This window comes from Penicillium canariense (assembly GCF_028826845.1).
Source record: "Penicillium canariense strain IBT 26290 chromosome Unknown utg000004l_segment0_segment0, whole genome shotgun sequence".
NCBI classification, from domain to species: Eukaryota; Fungi; Ascomycota; class Eurotiomycetes; order Eurotiales; family Aspergillaceae; genus Penicillium; species Penicillium canariense.
In genome coordinates, this window is record NW_026622731.1 from 3295001 (window position 1) to 3315116 (window position 20116).

At 54.5% G+C, this 20116-nt stretch overlaps 7 protein-coding genes across 7 annotated transcripts; 5 read left to right on the top strand and 2 right to left on the bottom strand.

The window, feature by feature from the left end:
• Positions 1-225: 225 nt before the first annotated feature.
• On the top strand, positions 226-3914 carry N7482_007488 (putative PAB1 binding protein (Pbp1); the record flags this gene model as incomplete). The annotated part of the gene is made up of 5 exons (XM_056689613.1): positions 226-386; positions 701-887; positions 951-1224; positions 1289-2931; positions 2970-3914. 5 exons carry the CDS (start codon positions 226-228, stop codon positions 3912-3914), a joined length of 3210 nt encoding a protein of 1069 aa, XP_056542042.1.
• A 2392-nt stretch (positions 3915-6306) lies between these two features.
• N7482_007489 (COPI-interacting protein CEX1) lies at positions 6307-9141 on the top strand (the record flags this gene model as incomplete). The annotated part of the gene is made up of 10 exons (XM_056689614.1): positions 6307-6429; positions 6529-6666; positions 6737-6847; positions 6912-7058; positions 7118-7491; positions 7545-7839; positions 7894-8097; positions 8151-8323; positions 8377-8667; positions 8718-9141. The coding sequence occupies 10 exons, from the start codon at positions 6307-6309 to the stop codon at positions 9139-9141; spliced, it is 2280 nt and encodes a 759-aa protein (XP_056542043.1).
• An 831-nt stretch (positions 9142-9972) lies between these two features.
• N7482_007490 (uncharacterized protein) lies at positions 9973-12182 on the top strand (the record flags this gene model as incomplete). Its single annotated transcript, XM_056689615.1, has 2 exons — positions 9973-10538; positions 10688-12182. The coding sequence occupies 2 exons, from the start codon at positions 9973-9975 to the stop codon at positions 12180-12182; spliced, it is 2061 nt and encodes a 686-aa protein (XP_056542044.1).
• A 315-nt stretch (positions 12183-12497) lies between these two features.
• On the bottom strand, positions 12498-13385 carry N7482_007491 (peptide alpha-N-acetyltransferase complex A subunit ARD1; the record flags this gene model as incomplete). The annotated part of the gene is made up of 2 exons (XM_056689616.1): positions 12498-12892; positions 13013-13385. 2 exons carry the CDS (start codon positions 13383-13385, stop codon positions 12498-12500), a joined length of 768 nt encoding a protein of 255 aa, XP_056542045.1.
• Positions 13386-14332: 947 nt separating this feature from the next.
• On the bottom strand, positions 14333-15864 carry N7482_007492 (uncharacterized protein; the record flags this gene model as incomplete). The annotated part of the gene is made up of 3 exons (XM_056689617.1): positions 14333-14553; positions 14621-15220; positions 15291-15864. 3 exons carry the CDS (start codon positions 15862-15864, stop codon positions 14333-14335), a joined length of 1395 nt encoding a protein of 464 aa, XP_056542046.1.
• An 871-nt stretch (positions 15865-16735) lies between these two features.
• N7482_007493 (SUR7/PalI family protein) lies at positions 16736-17855 on the top strand (the record flags this gene model as incomplete). Its single annotated transcript, XM_056689618.1, has 2 exons — positions 16736-17177; positions 17263-17855. The coding sequence occupies 2 exons, from the start codon at positions 16736-16738 to the stop codon at positions 17853-17855; spliced, it is 1035 nt and encodes a 344-aa protein (XP_056542047.1).
• Positions 17856-19757: 1902 nt separating this feature from the next.
• On the top strand, positions 19758-20105 carry N7482_007494 (uncharacterized protein; the record flags this gene model as incomplete). Its single annotated transcript, XM_056689619.1, has 1 exon — positions 19758-20105. The coding sequence occupies one exon, from the start codon at positions 19758-19760 to the stop codon at positions 20103-20105; it is 348 nt and encodes a 115-aa protein (XP_056542048.1).
• Between the last annotated feature and the right edge of the window lie 11 nt (positions 20106-20116).

Sequence of the window (20116 nt, forward strand, 5' to 3'; positions counted from 1 at the left end):
TCCTCCTCTCGCTTCCTTCCCTCTTTCCTTAACTTTCCTACCCCTTTGATCCCGCTCGAGATTGCGTCGGCGTGGTGGTAGTTGAAGGCTTCCCTCACCTCTCGCTTTCCTAGACTTCCTGTTTGTGCAGGCGGTGTGTTGCGGTTGTGCCCATCCTCGCGGCTTTCCGCCGTGTAAGTTCCACAACGCCAGCTTGCCCTGACTGACGCACCCCCGAGTCGATCAATGGCTTCTACTTTGAACTCCGTTTCGGCTGCGAACAGCTCCTCCGGCAATGCTGTCAACAACACAGCGCAGAATTCTGGCAGGCCCTCTCTGAGATCCAGCGGCAGCACCAAGGGGGACGGTCGCCGCCAGTCCGGCAGCCCTGGGGATGGTGGTCAGCGGTATGTACTTACCACGACTCCCCTCCTTCCCCACAGCCCCGATAGCCTCTCTCTACCCTGATACATGCCCTCCCTGCCTCAGACTCGAGCCATTTGACTGCTACTTTTGGTTCTGCCCGCACTCCTCCCCAGCCAGTGTGTCTCAGTGCACGTGCCTTGAAGCTGGACGAGCTTGAGCGCAGACGGGCAGGGAATTGTGTGTCAACCAAGGACCAATTGAATGCCTCGGATTTGATGGCAGCTGAGCCCTTTCCTATTGACGGTCATGATTGTCGGTTGCACCCCACTAACACAGACAATGTAATACTGCACAGGCGCACAAACTCCCACAAGGCTTGGATCCAAGGGACCAACCCCATTACTCAACGCTCCTCGTACGCATCTCCGAACGGCAACATGGCTCAACGCCATTCTGGCTCCCCTCGCCCGGGTCAGAAGGAGTCCAACACCCCCGATAGCCACGCTCATGACCGACTAGTGTTTTTGTTTGCCAGCTTCATCGTAAGGACAATCGGATAAGTGTCGCCGTGGAATTGCAGCTGATGCGGTGATTTTGGTTTCCAGGGCCTTCACACTACCATTACTACAAAGAGCGGAGAGAAGTTTACTGGCATTTTCTCTTCCTCGAGCTTGGAAGCGACTGATTCGTCATTTCTTCTGAAGATGGTGCAGCGCACCTCTCAAGAGAACCAGGGAAAGGCCAATGGTGCGAGCGACACCACGGCCTCATACCTCGGATCCGCCCCAGAGCACAGCATGGCTTTTGATATCAAAGAAGTTGCAGATATCGCTGTGCCCAATGTTTCCCCGGCTGAGGTATCAGTCAAGGAATCTAATGGTAAGCGCTACGCCCAGATCAGTCGGCGTGAATATGTGTATTGACATGGCTTTTCATTATTCAGGTGCGGCTGGTTTCCGAACCGACGCTGATATTTCCGGAAATTTGGCGATGCGGGAGCGTGCCTTGAAGCGCTGGGAGCCTGCCGAGCATGAGGTAGATATGTCTCTAGAGAGCGCGGCTGGTGGCTCGACTGGTTGGGATCAGTTTGAGACGAATGAGCGTCTCTTCGGCGCAAAGACCAGCTATGATGAGAACCTTTACACGACTCGCATTGACCGTTCTGATCCTACCTACCGCCAGAAGCAAGTTGAGGCAGCTCGGATTGCGGCCGAAATTGAAGGAACTGATGTGGATAATGCGCACATGCGTGAGGAGAGAGGTCTGATAGCTCCAGACAATGGTGATCAGGATGAAGAAGACAAGTACAGTGGCGTCCGACGCGAGAACAAGACTTTTTCGCCCTTGGTTTCTGGGCAACCCAACAAATACACTCCTCCTGCTCGCCGACAAGTCGGAGCTCAACCTGCTGCGCCAGTCAAGCAGCCCTCCACTGCCTCTGTTCCTCCTCAGGCCCCGGCCAAGGAGACTCCTCCATCAGAGAAGCAACCCCCTGCGGCGGCTCCCAAGCCCACCGCCGAGGCTGATCAGAAGGTCGACTCCAGCAAGACTGCTCCCTCTGCTCTCCCCGCCAAGCAGCAGCGGGTGGTTCCCGAGAATGCCACCGCCAATGTGGAGACTGAGGTGCTCGACCACTTCCGTCAGTTCGCCAACAGTGAGAAGTTGAAGATGCAAGAGCGCCGTCGCAACCAGGCATCCTATGATCGGACCATCAAGCTGAATGAGCTGATGAAATTCTCGAAGAACTTTAAGCTCTCAACCCCAGTGCCCAAGGATCTGGTGCCAATCCTGGCTAAAGATCCCCACAAGCAGGAAGCAATTATCAGCCGCGCTCATCTGCCGGAGGACAAGCCGTCCCCCAAGACTGCTGCGCAGACACCTGAACAGAAACCCCCGGCTCGCGCTGTTGGTCCCACTGGTGCAGTTCCTCCTGTGGCTCCATCTGATCGCCAGAACTACCCCCGTGGCCGCCAAGGATACCTGCCTACTGGCCCGCTCGCCGGTCCAGGTGGCCGGTTCCCCCAGCAGCCCATGCAGCCAGGTCGCCCAGGAACTGGTATGCTCAGTCACCGGCTGGCGGACAATCTCCAGCAGCGTAAGGGCGCTGGCATGGGACCTGTTCCCGCCCCGCTCCCCATTCAGGATGCTGATGCCCGGGTGCCCCCAACTGGTCCTGCGAGCGAGCAACCTCGTATTACGAGCCCCGTAAAGGCCCAGACCCCCAACGCTGCCGCGGCGTCGAAATTCAACGTCCGTGCGATGGAGTTCAAGCCTAACCCGGCAGCCAGCACGTTCACCCCTGGTGGTGCCGCTCTTGCTGCTCCCGCTGCCCCCGCCGCTGCTGCCAGCACCGCCAGCCCTCGGCCTTTCTCTCGAAACCGCTCTGTGTCGCGTGCAACCACACCGTCTGCATTCTTTGGTGCTAAAAAGCCACAGCCAATCTCGGAGCGACCCTCGATTGATGATCAGTTTAACCCGATCAAGCGCATGAAGAAGGAGAGTGCTGAGTCTGCGGACAAGCCCTACCCATCCAATGGAGGCATCCCCCCCCTTACAAGACCGCTCCCACCTGGGATGTTCCCGCAGGTAACGAAGAGAAGAACTTTGAGCAGATGTTCAAGCAGCCGGGTGGAGTTCCGTCCGTCTCGCCTCAAGGTCGATCTGCTTCAAACAACCCCCATCTCCCTCAGCAGCACCAGATGCCCTTCCAGTTCCAACAGAGCAACCCCGGCATGCCTCCTTCGTCTGGCCCTCCTAATGGCCCTCACCTCCACCAAGGCCCTCATGGTCCCGGTCCCCACATGGAAGATCACCACCGCATGCAATTGTCTGCATCATCATCTCAAGTGTTCCCCTCACCTCGCATGGGTCAGAGTCACGTAGGGTATCCCTCACCCATGGCTCCTCATGCTCAGCTGGCCTTTGGGCAACCGATGCCGCAATTCTATGGAGGTCCTCAGCCTGCCCACATGAGGCATTATCAGGGCGCTCCTCAGTTCGCCGGACCGCAAGCTGGAATGGGCGCTCCTATGATGGTGCAGAACCCCTCCAATGGTCCCTACATGGGCGTCCCCCAGGGCATGTCTCCTTATACCCCGCAGATGCAAATGTACTCCCCTTCCCCTGGTCACGCTTATCCCCAGCATGCACCTCCGCCTCAACCTCATAGCGGATATCCCAGTCCCAGTCGTGGCGCGCCGATGATGATGCACCAGAACTCGCAATCCGGACAGCTACCACAGCCGATGATGTTTATGTCGCCCGGGCAGGCAGGACAACCGGGCTATGGAGCTCAACCTGGCCACAGTGAGTTCCCCCGCCCAGTATGGATTGCGTTCGCCGCTCATTCTCCTCATTCAGTGCCTGCTGGCCGTGGCGGTTACCCGCAACAGCAACCTCACTTCTCATCTAGTCCCCACCAGGCACACCACTTCCCTCCTAACCAGCACCGGACGCCTAGTAACAACTATAACCAAGCACCTCAGATGGCGCCTCAAATGTCATCCAATACCCCCGCCAACGCTGGCGCCGGCTCGCACGCTGCTGAGCCCACCGACGAAGGAAAATGAACTGCATGAAAGCATGATGGAATTTTTGGAGCGCCTGCCCTGTTCTGTGTTCGCTGTACATGCATGTCACTCTGCTCCACCGTGACTCGAAAACAGCAACCCACGCTCTTGGCAACGCCATCCGTCCAACCTGCCGGGCATGCGATGTGGTTCGGCCTTCATCTTACCTGTCATCTTTGGCATTTATGCCACGATGTACTGTGTGGTCAAGTACATGTCGGTACGACACTTGGCGGGTAAGACATGGTTCGGCCCCCAATCATGACAGGGGTTTCATACTCATATGAATGGCAGATCCGATGAGTGGACGTATTTGCCGTGTCTAGTTATCACTAGGGTATGAGCTTGGCGATATACAGTACAAGTAAATTCCTTGAATTGACACGCGTTTCAGCCACTGCCCCTGACGTCCTACGATCGCCACGTTCGTCGTACGTTCCCATGGAGCTTTCTCAGAAGGATTTTTTTCCACTTGCCAACGTCTGACAAACATCTGGGCGCCGTCTTCTGTCGGGATTCCTCGTTTCCTTCCGGTTTTTCTATTTTTTCTCGTGATTTCTTTCCCTTTTTCAACTGTTGATATTGAGCGTATCTGCGGTTGCCGATGATTCATCTGCTTTTTCCTCTTTTTGTTTTCCCAACTGTGCCCGCTTCAGGTGTGCACGGGGAACTCTGACGGACTACATTTTACGACCGGACAGGAGTGGGTGATGGGATGATCGGCTACCGGGATGAGTGGGGAAGATGAAGAAGCTGTTGCGCGTGCTAGGGGGGCGTGAGGGCGAGATGCAGTGGCAGAGAGATGAGTGGTCTTTAAGGCCGTTGCTAGCAGTCTTGCGGGATGCAATGAATGACTATTCTACATATCAAATCCCCATACTCCAAAGTCCAAAGTAGCCCTGTTTTCAGAACTAAACCCAGATAGATGTCCAAAACCGTAGACTCCTTACCACTTCCCGACCTCAGAAATCGATACTGGAACAGAAGGGAATCAGCAGCCGACCCCTCAATCTGTTTAAACAACGGTGGCAAAATCCAGTGCATCTCCTCAGGTCTTTTCAGTTGAAAGTTGGTCGTCATCCAAGTCCCAAAACCACACCCACCACCCGCCCACCGCGGTGCTTCAAATCCTCCACCAACACAAAACCTCCTCGCCTACCACACCAGACACACAGAAGCCCCCAGTCCACAAAACCCCCGGCTCTCCCTCAACCCATACACGCCCAACAAGCCCAATCCACCCATGGAAAGTCCCTTCAACAAAACCCTCCCCTGATCCCTCAATCATCCGCACTCGCACACAGTTGCAAACAAGCCCACTCTCGGCCGTTGCCATTGGTTCCTACCAGGCCCTCATGGAGACAAAGTGGGCCCAGGAACCCCAGAAGACGGTCGCGCGCACCCAAGGCAGGCCATAGGTGCGCGTGGATGTACGCACGGGTAGATATAGACAGACACAGCCGTCTATATCGCTTCTCCCAAGGTCTCCACAGCATCGCTCAAGTAGAAGAGGGACACTGTGCCCTGTGGTAGGGGAAGCCATGGTCTTGGGCTTAGACCTTCTTGCCTTGGCCGCGTGTCTGCGTACGAGTGAGGGTGTATCAGGTTCGGGGTGTGTAGGGTTTGGTATCGAGAGGAGTGGATGGGTGCTGGGTGCCTCGGCTAAATGATAAATAAAGCTGAAGGTCAGGTTCCCCCCTCCTGTTCAGAGTGGGAGTGGGAGTGAAAGAGCTAGACGCGTGCGGAACTGGGTCCTTGCCCTGACGATGTCTGGTTTGGCTAGGGTCATATTGAGAGCTGGTGTCGGTGGCGAGACGAGTACCTTCGGCTTGTCGGGCGGGGGGTTGTAGGTTTCCAGGCTGCGCGGTCTGACCTTTTACCAGGTTCGCATCATCGGAGAGGGCGCGGTGTCGCCCGTGATTGTTGGGACAGAGAATGGGGACAGAGGATGGGGAAAACGTACCTGGCTCAAGCTAACCCAAGCAGTGCCCAAGTAACACAAGAACAGGGTGATAAAGTCAATAGCCAAAACTCCCGTCGCGAGCTCACATCATTGCCGCAGGGAAGTAGTGGAGAAGGTCCCCAGCCAAAAACCAAAACCAAAAACTAAATAACCGTGGTGGACCCTTCCTGCCTGAGGCCGCCTGGCACTTCCGCCGCGATAAGGCGGGGAGCGCATGAATCACCGCAAAGCTCTCATTCAGCTGGCCCAAAAAACACCCAAAGCACCGGCTGCCAGAAAGCTGCCAATCCTTTCGAATCCTCCGGCGGCCCATTATTACAATCTTCGTTTTTTCAACACTCCCCCGCCAGCCATTGGCCGCCTGCACGACCCCGCGGGCATTTCCAAACAAACAAACCTCGGAGTGGAAGTGGCCAGCGCAGCCCTACAATGGACTTCCTCAAGTCGGCTGTCGCGTCCGCGATCGCGAAGGGGAGCTCGTTCCCTTTTTCCTTGGGTGATAGAGTTGATATTGGCGATTCGATCTGGACGCTTCATAATGGGACGAGACGGGTAGGTGGCTGTTTCTCGCTTGCCAGCTGTTTGGGGATGTGTTTGGGGGCTCTTTCGCAGATTGGATTAGAAGCTAACGCTATTATTTTGTGCGTATAGGAGGATAGCTCGGTTTGCAGTGTGTTTACCTTCGACATCGCGGCGAACAAGGCCCGGCTCCCGCTGGCGAAGAATGCGGTGCGCAAGTCGAGGACGTTGCGGCATCCCGGTGTGATCAAAGTTTTGGATACGATTGAGGTATATATACCCCTGCCAGGCGACGGAGTCGGTTGCTTGAGATGGGGATGTGGATGTTAATTCTTATCAGACCGAATCCAACCTCTATATCGTGACTGAGCGAGTCGCCCCGCTCGAGTGGCAGGTCAAACGACGGAGTTTGAGCGAGGAGACGGCGAAATGGGGGTTGCACACTATATCGGTAAGTATAAGCAGACACTGGGGCTGCTTACTGGGTTCTTTATTGACCTGAAGTATGTGTCCAGTCTACCCTCAAGTTCATCAACGAAGATGCATCTTCCGTCCATGGCGCTGTTCGCGCATCATCCGTCTACACGAGTGAAAGTGGTGAATGGAAGCTGGGAGGGTTTGATATTTTGAGTTCCATGAAAGAAGATGATGCCACCATCTATGTAAGTCGTTGTTCGCAATTACTCGACTGGCCAGTACAATGTACTTAACAGCTTCTCAGACATACGGAAGCCTCCTCCCTGACGCAGCTCGCTACACACCCCCAGAAGTCGTCAAGGGCGGCTGGGATGTCATCAAGCGTCATCCGCTGGCAGCAGTGGATGCCTATGGACTCGGTATTCTCATATTTGAGGTTTTTAATGGTCATTTTGCTGGCGGTGATCAAGTCGGAAAGACAACCAATATTCCGCCCAGCATGCAGCAAAGCTATAAACGTCTATGCACTGCAAACCCAAAACTACGGCTGAGCCCGGCGCATTTTGTTGATCAGGGCAAGAAGCATGGCGGATTCTTCCAGACATCCCTGATCCGCTTGACGGAGGATGTGGAGAGTTTGGGACTGAAAAGTGACGCTGAACGGGAGGAGTTTATTAAGTACAGCCCTTGCTATGAAGATACCCATTCTGTGATACTAACCGTAATTGAAGTGAACTTGACAATCTCTCCGACGATTTCCCCGAAGACTTCTTCAAAATGAAAGTTCTCCCCGAGCTGCTCAAGTCCGTCGAATTTGGCGGTGGTGGGCCGAAGGTCCTTAGTGCTACGCTGAAGATCGGCTCAAAGCTATCAGCAGACGAGTTCAATGCCAAGTTGACACCCGTTATTGTGCGGTTATTCGGCAATCCTGACCGTGCGCTGCGTGTGTGCCTTTTGGATAACCTACCGTTGATGATTGATAATCTGCCGCAGAAGGTCGTCAACGATAAGATCTTCCCTCAGATGGTGAGTCAATCAGTAATTGGTATCATTTCTGGCCCGGCTAATTCTAGCTTCTAGACCTCTGGCTTCACCGATATTGCTCCCGTAGTCCGTGAACAGACTGTTAAGGCTGTTCTGTCCGTCATCAATAAACTCAGTGATAGAGTTATCAACGGAGAGCTACTCAAGTTCCTGGCACGCACGGCGAACGACGAGCAACCTGGTATTCGTACTAACACGACCATTTGCCTGGGAAAAATTGCAAAGAACCTGGGAGATAGCGTTAGTGTGTAACCTGCGTTTACTCGAGACTTATGATGTTAATTGTTCTTCAGACTCGATCCAAGGTGCTTATCGCCGCATTTACAAGATCTATCAGGGATCCATTCGTGCACGCCCGAAATGCAGGCTTGCTCGCGCTGTCTGCTACCATCGATTCATTCACAGAAGAAGACTGTGCTGGCAAACTCCTACCAGCTATCTGCCCTGCACTTCTGGATAAAGAGAAGTGGGTAGAATCTTGATAATCTTTACATACCACCACTCCTAACCATCCTTCAGACTCGTCCGTGACCAAGCGAACAAAACACTTGACCTTTATATCCAGCGAGTTCGCAAGTTCGGCAGCACAATGGCGGACACAGTCCTTCCGCCACCCACGAGCTCAACCCCGGAGCCCAACAAATCAGACGCCCGCATCGGCAACTCGAACGACAAGTCCTGGGCTGGGTGGGCCATCTCCTCCTTCACCAACAAGCTCGCAGCCGCGGACGGCGAAATTGTACCCACAGAAGCCCCCAGCAAACCCGCTGAAGACATCGCCCGCCCAGCCTCCGTCCCACACCCCGCCAAGTCCTCTCCCTCCGCCCAACTCGAACTTCCAAAACAAATACTCCGCCCAGCAGCGCACCCCTCTCCCGATCCCAATCAGACCGACCCGTACCCGTCGTCCAAGACGAATGGCACGACGCTGAGGAAGGAGACGATCTTCTTGACGCGTGGGGCGCCATGGATGACGACGATGAGAGTAATGTAGACCCCTTCACCGCAGCCGTAGCCTCTCCCACCACCTCATCTCCGGATCCGGCAGCTAGCAAAGCGCCCGCTGTCCCCTACGACGATGGCGGCGAACCTGATTTCGCGGGCTGGCTGGCTGCGAAGAATCAGGCGAAGACAAAGAATCCTTTGCCTAAGGGATTGGCGAAGAGCACGCCTGCTGCAAAGAATGCTGCGGCGAAGCCGAGGGTTGTGGCTCCGGCTAAGAAAATTGATACGAAGCCGAAAGATGAGGATGCTGATGATGGGTGGGGGGATGCTTGGGACTAAGGGTTGGCATTGAGCTTCCAATTTTAGACTTGGGTTTGGATGTTATTTCCATCTTGCGGGGTGCACATAATGTACGGAATTAATGAGCAGAGTCATCCTCCTAAATAGCTCTGTATATATATATTTCAAGTCTGACACGGGTATTCCCGGCTATCGATCCATGCTTTGGAGAAGGCACTATATATTTATTGGTGGTCTGTTGATGGATGTCCTGCCCCATTCGATAATTTTTAGAAATATTAAGCCACAGAAATTGCCTGAGTTCACTAGACCAACTGAGTGATTTCTACGCCTTTCATACTTATTTGAAATGCCAACAAACCACCTCACTGTCATCCATAGCCTTACCTACTGTAGCTACCGTATCATTACTGTCCTTGCAATAAACCTGGAATTGGCCAATCACAATATACGGATCACGTGAACTCAATAGACGGCGACAAAGCAAGATTGAAGTGAGCGTATGCGCCAATACAATAGATTTCCAAAGCCCCAATAGTCCATCTCTTATTTTTAAGCTTCGTAGTTATCGATTTCATCTTAAGATCCTTCATACTTTTACTCACTTGTACTTCTGCCCATGGCGTATGTCAGGCGAGGCACTGCCTGAGGCGGTAATTCTGCTGCCTTCGAATTCCCCCTCCATGCTATCTTATCGTCTTACTACTACCTGAGTATCACCGTCTCACTAGACGGGGGAGGGCCCGCTTTAAAAGGCTACCGGGTGTTCCGTGATCTTTTCTGATCCTTCGCTTTTAGTCAAATTGATTTTCTCTTCGCGTCTGCTCGACGATCCCACCAAAGCCCCCTCTGCCCCTCGCCTCTCGCGAAATGGACCAGGAGGAGGCTCCACCGCCTTACTCGGCCGTCGACCCATTAATTGCGCCTGCGAATAGTCGCAATGGCAGCGCGGCGCCCCCATTGCAAGGGAATGTCTCAGCTTCGCAGGCTGCCAGTAGCTCGCAGCCGACTGAGCAGCCTGTCACAGCCTCGAGCCCGGCCGTTGTGCCTGCCCACTTTACTTCGGCGGCGGCCTACTTCGAGGAACGGCCGCCAACGGGCTTGGATGAAAGCCGTGCCCTGTTGCACCACCATATGACCATCTATCCCCGCAGCTCAGCCAAGGACTTCCCACGACGGCCCCGCTGCTGGGCCTCGTGCATGGATGAGGTCGCCCAGCGGGACTGGGACACCTTCCTGCGATATCTGTTTCCGCCACAATTGGGCTTGGCTGCTGCATCACAGCATCTGCCCCGGCAGCTGAGAGCCGAGATCCAGCGAGATCGTAAGGATCGCCCCCAGGAAACGGATGAGCAGCGGCAAGCCCGGGTTGCAGCTGTTGTGGACGAGTGGAATCAATGCTTTTTTGAGCCGCGGGCAGCTCAGATTATCTTCGTGTATGTGGGCGAATCCGATGCGGCGCCTTCGTCCGCTCTTTGTCCTCGGTGCTACCCAGCTGCGACAAAGGCAACGCAAAGTCCTAGTCCTAGGGGGGTTGTGGATGGTCAGCATGCGAGAAATCCGAATGCTTTGTCACCGGTGGCAGGAGGACAGCATACACCATCACCCACTGGCTGGCCTGTACCTCCAAATCCGCTATACCCTCACCACCATCAGCAGGGCCACTATGGGCCATTTGGAGGTCCTCCATTTCTTGTACCTGGTGCACCTCCCAACCACCAGCCTCCCCAATACTACCCCCTCCCCCTCCACCGCCCCCGGGTGTTCCGCCATGGCAATGGAACCACTGGGCCTATTCGCAACCGCAATTCGGAAATTCTGGCACCCAGAAGAGTGGAGGTACCCTCGGATGGATCTCTTCACTCACCTCCCAAGCACAAAAGTACGGCGAACGCTTTGCCGAACAAGCGCAGCATTATGGTGACCAGATCAGTGCACAGGCCATGCACTATGGCCGACAAGTCGAGGAGCAAGCATTGATGCATGGACGATGGGTTGAGGAACAGACACGGCTTCATGGCCGCAAGCCTGGAGCATATCCATCTGCCCCATACATCAGCTATCAACAGTCTACATTGAGCCATGGCCAACCATCAGACGTTACGGAAAACACATCAACGCCCCCAGCCCAACCTGAAATCGGAGATCAACACCCCAACCAAAATCCAAGTCAGAATCCGAATCCCAGCTCGAACCCGAACCCAGACCCGGTCCAGCCGCAAAGTCAGAGTAAAGCTGATCAGAAGAAACCTATCGTTGACCACCCCCGTCGGGCCTCCATCAGCTCTACTTCGTCCGAATCATCTCTTAGCTCCATCGACTCCCTCTCCACAACATCTGACCTCAGCCCCTCAGATCTAGCCACCGTGCGCACGCAGCTCCAAGGTCTCCACGATAGGCATGACCGCATCTTATATGATGCGGCCGTCGATCTCCGGCGACAGCTGGACGTCCTCCAAGAATCCCGCCGCGAGGCACGGGCATCTGGCCGTCGGAACTGGCGGACTGGCTGGCGCCAACAGCAGTCTAACAGCGCGGACAGCAGTGATTGGGGCCGCTGGGAGTCGCCTCAACAACAGGAGCGTCAATCCATGGAACGCCACGCTATGAAAGAAGAAATGCGTGCGACTAAGAAGGCTTTTCGCGATGTTGTGCGTCGCGCCCGGGATGAACAGCGCGAAAGGAAGCGCGCAAAGTGGAATCGACGGCGCCAGGCTCGTTCTCAGCGGGCCGGTGCTGATGAGAAGGTGAAAGAGCAGGTTTCACTGGATGGTCGCATGGGAAACCTTTCACTCGGGAATACCCCGAACCCTCGTCCAGTTCGCACTCAGACGGAACTTGTGTCTAAGCCGCCTCAGTGGGCTGTACCTGTGCGGTCAGATGCAAGCTCAGCTCCGAGTGCGCAGGGTATCAGACCCCCATCTTCTGCGCCACAGTCCAGCGAGCTGCCCGGCAGGAAAGCTAAGCCCCAGACTCGGTTTAAAGAGATGCTAAAGCCGCGGAATGCGAAGAAGCAGCAGAAGCCCGACTCGGACACGAAAAATGGGAAAGACTCGAAGAAGGATCCTGGCGGTCCTTGAATTGTTAACACAGTTCCCTTCGATTTGATTGTTTGTATGTATATATTGAAACGTTTGGGGCATATTACATTTCGCGAGGGTATTTATCTCTTTCTACGATCAACACGATCAATGAAGTTACGAATTTTTGGCTGGCAGGATAGTATAGGTCTCGTGTCGCATACGTTTAGCATCATGTACATCGATTTATTTTTTGAGATCCATAGATCAGTCCCGTAGGTATCAAGGAGATTGGACACCACCCACATCTCGAATCCATACTCACTCAATTCCAAGGCCCGGATATCATCCAGAGCAGAGATGCCATGCAAGCTCTCATGATTGCTGGCTCTCATTTCTCTCCACCAGATCACCGACACCCAGCCCGCGACCAACCTTGACTTTCATCATCTTCTCCCCAGTCTTGCCATCCTCCTTTTTACCCAACTCACCCACCTCGTCGCCCTCGTCGGCGTTCTCGTCGTCTTCACCCTTCCCTTCGGCCTTCTCGTTCTCCCGGTCCCTCTTCTCAATCGCCTTCCAGTCCAGCCAGTGCTTCTGCAGGTTTAGGTGCATGGCGTAGGCATCCTCGCCATCTGCGTAGTACTTGCTCTCCACCTTCTCGACCTCAAAACCCAGCGTGTCCCGGTACAGGCGAAGGGCGGCGGTGTTGGAGACACGCACATGCAGAGAGACATAATTGGCGCGGTGGGACTCGGCCATTGCGAGCTCTGAGTTGCAAAGAGTTAGCAAGAATACATAACAATACCACATCATACGCCCGCTTCAAGCAAGACATAGCAAAGGCAGGACGAAAGCTTCTCCAAACGAGCAAAGAAGGTCACACTCACGACTCATGCGCATCAAGCGCTCTGCAATGCCCAGCCGCCGATGCGTCCGCATCACTGACAAGCTCGTAATGTGTCCATGCTGCAGCCCATCCGAAGGTTCCTCCTCCATCTTCGCAAGCACATACCCCACCACCTTCGGATACTGGCCGGAGATATCGCCAGCAGCGCCGGCCCCGCCCACCCCCAAACCGCTCTTATACCCGTTCTTGGGCCGGACCACGGCGACAAAGCTCAGTTGTGGCCATGTGAGGGCGTGGTAGAGGTAGTATTTCAGGAAGTAGTTCTCGGGCAGATTGGTGATGTTGCAGGTTTGGATGGAGGGGAGCAGGTCGATATAGGAGGGGTAGGAGGAGAGCGGGACGATGTCGACCATTTTGCTGATGGTTGGGGGTGGTTGCGCCCCGGTAAATGTGGGTGAAGGGTGGAATTGAGATAGGCGAGAAGGTGAGTGTTGAATTGGGCGATTTTGGGTGGCCGTTGGCGGTTCGGAGTTTCGTTCGTTGGTGCTGCGATGCGGCGGGATATCCGGTCATGTGATTGGTGGTTGTGGGCCTTTTGTGGCCTTGGCCGATTGGGCATATTTCGAGTCAACTCAACCGCTTTGCTATAAATTGATCTCACTGGGAGATGAAGAAATGTCACAACATAAAATCTGAACGTTGATTGTTAGCAGAGTCGGCTACCGCGCTGAGTCGTCATAGTCGAGGAAGCACCAAATTCAGATTATGATAAATTTATCCCAATAGGCTAGCATTCAAAATCCTTCCAATAGTTCAGCTATATGTGAACTCGATGTGTCTTTGAAATGAACGATCAATATTAAGAAGAAATGTGGCTCAATCTAGATACAATATATGTGCAAGGAAAGAAAAGAAAGAAGCTCCTCGCGTTCAGGGGAATCCGGAAACGTTATGTAGGTCCCTCCTATCGTTTCCTCCGCATAATTTGCATAGTTCATGTATTTCCTTGGCAACACCACGTTCTGTTGGCAATAGGCTGTGTTATTGGCGGGACCCGAAGTAGTTTCAAGATACTGGTACATGTTAGTGCGAACGAGGCCGCTAACGCGGAACCGGACGGCAAGTGCTGTGGCATTGATCAAAACAGGTGGTAGAGGATCTATCTGATAGTGAAGCATACAGAGGAGACGTCTGTTCTCGAGGTCGAGTCAATGCATACGCAGTAGTAGTCAAGTCTAAATTATCTATTTACACGCAAGTCCAACGTGTCCAGAAAAACTAGCGCCAATGAGCAGGCAATCGCGCCCAAAAAAATGAAGCCTAGAGCAGGGGAAAAACAAGTCGTGGGAGTCGTACAAGATCAGAATGCAGACAGGAGGAGTTGTACACCGGTTGCGATCACCAGCATCGTTGAGACGCTGGATGCCACCATGCCCGGCAAGGCGGCGGACGCTACGCCGCAGCAGGTGCGGCTGTACGTGACGTTGTTCATTTCGGCAGCGACTTCGAAGACGGAGCCGTTGAAGTTACCGTAATTGTAGTAGTCAACCAGCAGGAAGTTGGGCGGGCGATTCCAGTCGCCTGTAACGGTGTTAGACTGTTGCATTTATGATGTTGATGGGTAAGGAAAAGAGGGAAGTAAACTCACGGGTGCAGTTGTTTGCCATCCACCCCAGACTCCCATTGCCGTTGACGGCGTTGGTCTGGCTGATCGTGGCAGTATTGGGAATCAGCAGGCTCAAAGAACCCAGGTTAAGCTCCAGGTTGAGATTATGGTTTGCCATATACATGCGACTCTTTGCATCCTGCTGCGACAGATTAGGAGGGCGTTGCTCCGTGCAGGGGAAGTTCGCATCCGTCGGCGAGAAAGGCGTCTCCCACATCTGCGAGAACTCGTCCATCAGCCACGGCACCGCGGTTTGGTTTGCCTGGTAGTCCATGAAGAAGACGGCACGCTTGCCGGTGAGAATCATCTCCGACAGCGTCGGCCAGTCGTCCAGGCCCATGGGGATTTTAGAGGGCGTGTACGCAAGGTCGTACAGTCCGGAGGCCTGGATCGGCGCCGTGAAATTCTCCGGTGAGACGTAGTCGTAGTTACCGATGAGCAGGGTGACCACGTCGTAGGGATTCTTGCGCATCCATTGGGCGACACTGATGAGGTAGGCCTCGAGGGTGCCGACGTTGAGAATGCTGCAGGAGGTGTGGCAAAGCATCATGGTGCCATTTTGGTAGTGAACTTGAAATTGGACTGTCCGGACGTTAATTGAGGTTTGTTTCTAGAGGAGGGCATACAAGTTATGGGGACCGGGGTGACTTACGCATGCGAACGCCATCGTCGAGCTGGGCTGTCACATCCAATGCTTGGTTGGCGGCGGCATTGCCTGCGCGCACGAACGGGCTGTTGTGGGCCGCAACCATGGTGATGTTGGAGTAATTACGCCCGCAAAACTCGGCATAGTTATTGCACGGGCGAGTATTGACGACGGGTGTCTGGGTGGATGTGGACGAGGCGGTGGCTGTCGCATTGTGCATGGTTCCGTTCCCAAGAGTTGTTGTGCCGCCACCACCGACCAGGATGGTCAGCGAGTCGGAAGTGGTGGTCACGATGGTCTGGTTCCCCGTGGTGGTGGCCGTCGCGTTGGCCGCGGCCGTCGTGGATACCAGGACGGAGGAGTTGCCATTGTCGAGGGTGATTGTGGTGCTATAGGTGATATAGTCGCCGGACGGGACGGCCACGGTGCTAGGGTCCGTCACCGTGGATGCAGTCGACAGGTCAATGCTCGTCGATGAATCCGAAGTACTGGTGGTGCTGGTCGAAGAATCGGAGGTAGTGTCCGCGGTGGCCACAGCCAATCCGGCGAGGAGAGCCAGCAATAGTGATGGCCACCTCATGATGAAGGGCGTTGTGTGCGAGGAGAGGAGGGAAATGCAGTGCTCAGGCTCAGGACTCTCCGTGAGGAAGAAAGCGAGTGATGTCGGCACATGCAGTGGATGTTTTTTCTCTGCCTAGCGAGACTCCCGAAACTCCGCTGCTTCGCCCAGTCGCACTTGCACCAGCACCAGCACCAGCACCAGCACCAGCACCAGCACCAGCACCAGCGTCGAACCAGGAGTACGGGCACCCACCTTTTTTTAGCCAACCAGGGTCTGGTGGGGAAGGGCGCAGCATTATATGACGTTGCACCCCGCCGATGCTGGGCTGATGGGCCAATTGGGTCGAAATCGCAGCGCTCCACCGCAATGCGACGAGACATGGCTGGGAGGCGGGCCGTTGGGTCGGCGTTAAGGAGAGTGCTGCTCATACATCGACCACAAACTTTACCCGGTCATGGCACTGACGTCGTGGACCATCTCCCTGGTTCCTGACCGGTTTTCCTCGACACTTTCAACTGCATGCAAATAGCCTCTCGGTCGGCGCCCGCATGATCGTCACCACTAAGAGCAGGCTAGCGAGAAGCCACTGACGATCTCACGGGAGCTTGGCGCCCAAGGGTTTGGTGGATGTTGCTTCCGATTCTCAGCGGAGCAGATCGACCTGGGCCCTGCTGCAAGCCACGCCAACTGGAGCTGCAGGGAAAAATAATCTTCGCCGAGACACTCGTTCTTGTGGCTGGCTTACTTGACTTGGGCTTCCTTTTCTTCACGGGTGCCTAAACGCCCATCTCTCTCTTCTTCCACCATTTCGTACGACCACACTCTCCCTTGACCTCCTCACTCTCCTTCCCTTACTCCTCATCGCTCCGTCCTCTTACGCCGACTCACGATGGTCGCCGGGACGGATGCTCCCGTCAATGGCAAGCGGCACCTCCCTCTCTTCCGCCGCGTCTCGCCGGACCGGCCCATCGCCGGTCGGCGCCAGTCCACCCTCCACTGGCATCGCGCCCTCCGCTCGCTGCTATATCTGCTCGCCTGGATCTTTCTCCTGCTGGTGGTGATTGGCAATTTGTCGAACAAGCCGGTGCTGCGCAGCCTCTACTTCCTCTACCTGGACCTTTCCAACATTATCCCCTTATCCGTGCCCAATGCCGTCCTGATCAATTCCATCGCCCGGTCCATTGGACTGCACGATTTCTACCAAGTCGGTCTCTGGGGTTTCTGTGAGGGCTACGATGATGAGGGAATCACACGTTGCTCGAGCCCGAAGACGCTGTATGCTTTCAACCCGGTTGACATCATTCTGAACGAACTGCTGGCTGGCGCAAGTAGTATGTTTTTCTCCGTCTCTCCACCTCCCCTTTCGATATTATCACGAAATGTCCAACTGAATGCTAACCGCTCGCTGCTCACCAGTCGCCCTGCCCAGCGACATCCAAAGTCCCCTGCACCTGGCGAAGATCGCATCGAACTGGATGTTCGGCCTTTTCCTTGCAGGAGCAGTCCTCAATTTCGTCATGGTCTTCCTCAGTCCATTTGCCGTCTCCTCACGCCCCCCGCAGAGCATTAAATCTTGGGTCTCTGGCGACCAAGTCACGCCCTCAGGACGCCCACCCCACCGGCGCCGTACCTTCGTCCTCCTGCGCTCGTTTCCTTTCCTCATCCTTGCCTTTTTCGCGGCGCTGACCACCATCGTCGCCTCGGCCGTGGCAACAGTCATGTTCGTGATCTTCGCGAACGTCTTCGCCAACGCCGACCCCAACCTGAACATCAAAGCCCATGTGGGCAAGAAGATGTTGGCATTCATGTGGGTTGCTTCGGCGTTCAGCTTGATCGCGTTCATCATCCAGTTCGGCTCCTGCTGTGCGTCGTGCTGCGGTGGCCACAAGGCGCGCAAGCAGCTTAAAGCGCAGGGCATCGATCTACGCGAGAAGGGCTCTAAGCATACTTCGAGTTCCCCTGATACCCCGGTGGATTTGCATAGCCCGCATGCCGTGACTACGGATTAATTATTCAGTTTTTCCTTTTTCGATTTAGATATCTTTGGGGCTCGACGTGATGTGCCAGTCGAGCCGGTGCCATATGTTAGATTTCTCATTCTGGCTAGGTATGCCTTCGTTTTTCTTTCTCCGGTCCCATAAATCGACTCCGTCAGGTTTTGTCTTGGGTTCTTGTTTGTTTTCACGACTCCCGACTCGATCCACGAGCGGATGCAAATTGTCATGACTTATACATAGAGGAAACCATTCAACAGTACATTTCATACCATCCAGGCAGTAGCAAACCTGCCAGCGTCGCAAACCGTGAAAGCGGACATAGTCACAGTGAATGCAGAGGATGATGCGTGGCTTTCATACCACTTTGTTGCCGTCTTCTCTCCCCACACCATCTCTTCCTATTATCAGCACCCTGTTCTTACTATCAAACCTATGAAAACCTAGTATATCTGTATCCCCGAAATCCCTGATGCTTCTCTGCTTCTGCAATACCTCGGAATGCTCCCAGACCTGGCCCACACGCAAGGCACATACTATCCTCCCCCCTTTCAAACAGATACTCGCGGTCAAGTTACAAATACTATACGTAGCTGTACTATGTTGGAATCTACCCTCAAATGATCTATATCATCCGACCTAACAGAGCATAGATGATGCCCTTGGTTCTTGGGACCTACACTCCCTACCGCTAAGTTTCTCTGCCATCGTGCAGATCATCATTTGCTGTATCAAGCAAGACGAACATCAAATCGAGCCCATTGGAAGAAGATCCAGCTTACCTAAACAAGAAAGGGGCGGACGGGTGTGGCGGCCCACGAACCAGAGTACAACTGTGGGGGTGGATTCGGGAGAATAACCTCAATATCAACCGGAAAGAAATCCCCCACAGAACCGATAATAGCGCCCGGCCAAAATAAGACCCGTGGAAAAACAATTTTCAAATTTGAGAATGGTACAGGTTCCCTACTGCCAAGGCGACCTGCAGGTACAGGTACAGGTACAGGTACAGGGACGGGCCTCGTCCTGGCCCTGAGCACCCAGTTGCGACGATTGCAAGGCCTCGCGCCACTTAGGGCCAGGATCCTTGTCTGTTAAAAGCAAGTTACACCAGGTAATTTGAGGTACCAGCAAACGAAGCGCTATCCCGTTAGGCTAGGCGTGGGTGGGGAGCTTGGTGACAAATTTGGGACTATCAAAATCGGAAGGGAGCAGAGGAGGATCAGACGGTTCGATTGGGAAGGTGTCCATTGTGCGAGATCCGGTCGGCGCACTGTGGCTCTTTGTTTCTCCAGATGTATCTTGCACTGGCTTCTGGGTGCCCCGGTTTATGCTTACCCTCGTGTTCTGGGATGTCGGTAATGAGGATGATACATGCAGGATATGACGACGGCGGTGGAGTTGAATGTGAGAGTTGTGTCATTCGTGTCTCGTATCCTTCGACAAGGTAGGCCTTGGAGATCCCTGCTCGTTTTTGACAGTATGGGAGTACGAATCCGACTATGGAATACTTCATATGGAATAATTGGGAAGACAACAGGATGTGTTCATTTCTCTGACCTCCATTGTAAAATTTACACCCCCTATCAGCTCGTCCAATCCACACTCATAACTATGTTTTGACAGGACTCGCAGCAGCTCTCTCGCAGAAACTCCACTGCACAACACCCACGTTATGGCGAACGGGTCTGCGGCGGTGTAGGGTTTTGTCGACGCCCCGTTGGTGGGACGATGCGAGTATTGTTTGACTGCCAGTGATATGCGTGGTTGCCATAAGGACGACGCCGAGTCACCTGCGCAGGGGGAACATGACTGTGATTACAGACTGTGTTCAAATGTTTGGATCGGGGATATGCATGAGAGCACGCGGGTTCAGAAGGGAGTGAGGAGCTATGGAGTGGGGCAGGGGAATTGCGCATGGGAAAGCAGAGTATTGATATGCGTTGGCGGCGTCACTCTCAGAGGCCCTTCTTCTTGTCCCCTCCTCAGACGACAACCGCGCACTCCACGCCATCGGCAGAGGAGTCGGAATCAGTGGCGGTGGCGGCATCTGGGGCTCTGCCGAGGGCGTGGGACTTCTCCATCCGCTCGGCGAATTCGTCATGGTTGGGTGATACGCTATGGAGGAGTGTCGCCATTGGCGACGGCGGGACTGGGGGCAGCGGACCGGAGGAGGAGAATGAGGAGGACATGGTGACTGTTGTGACTGTGGTGGCAATGGTGGTGACAGTCAATGGACCGCCAAGCGCCCAGCGCACGTGCTAGTCGAACAGTGT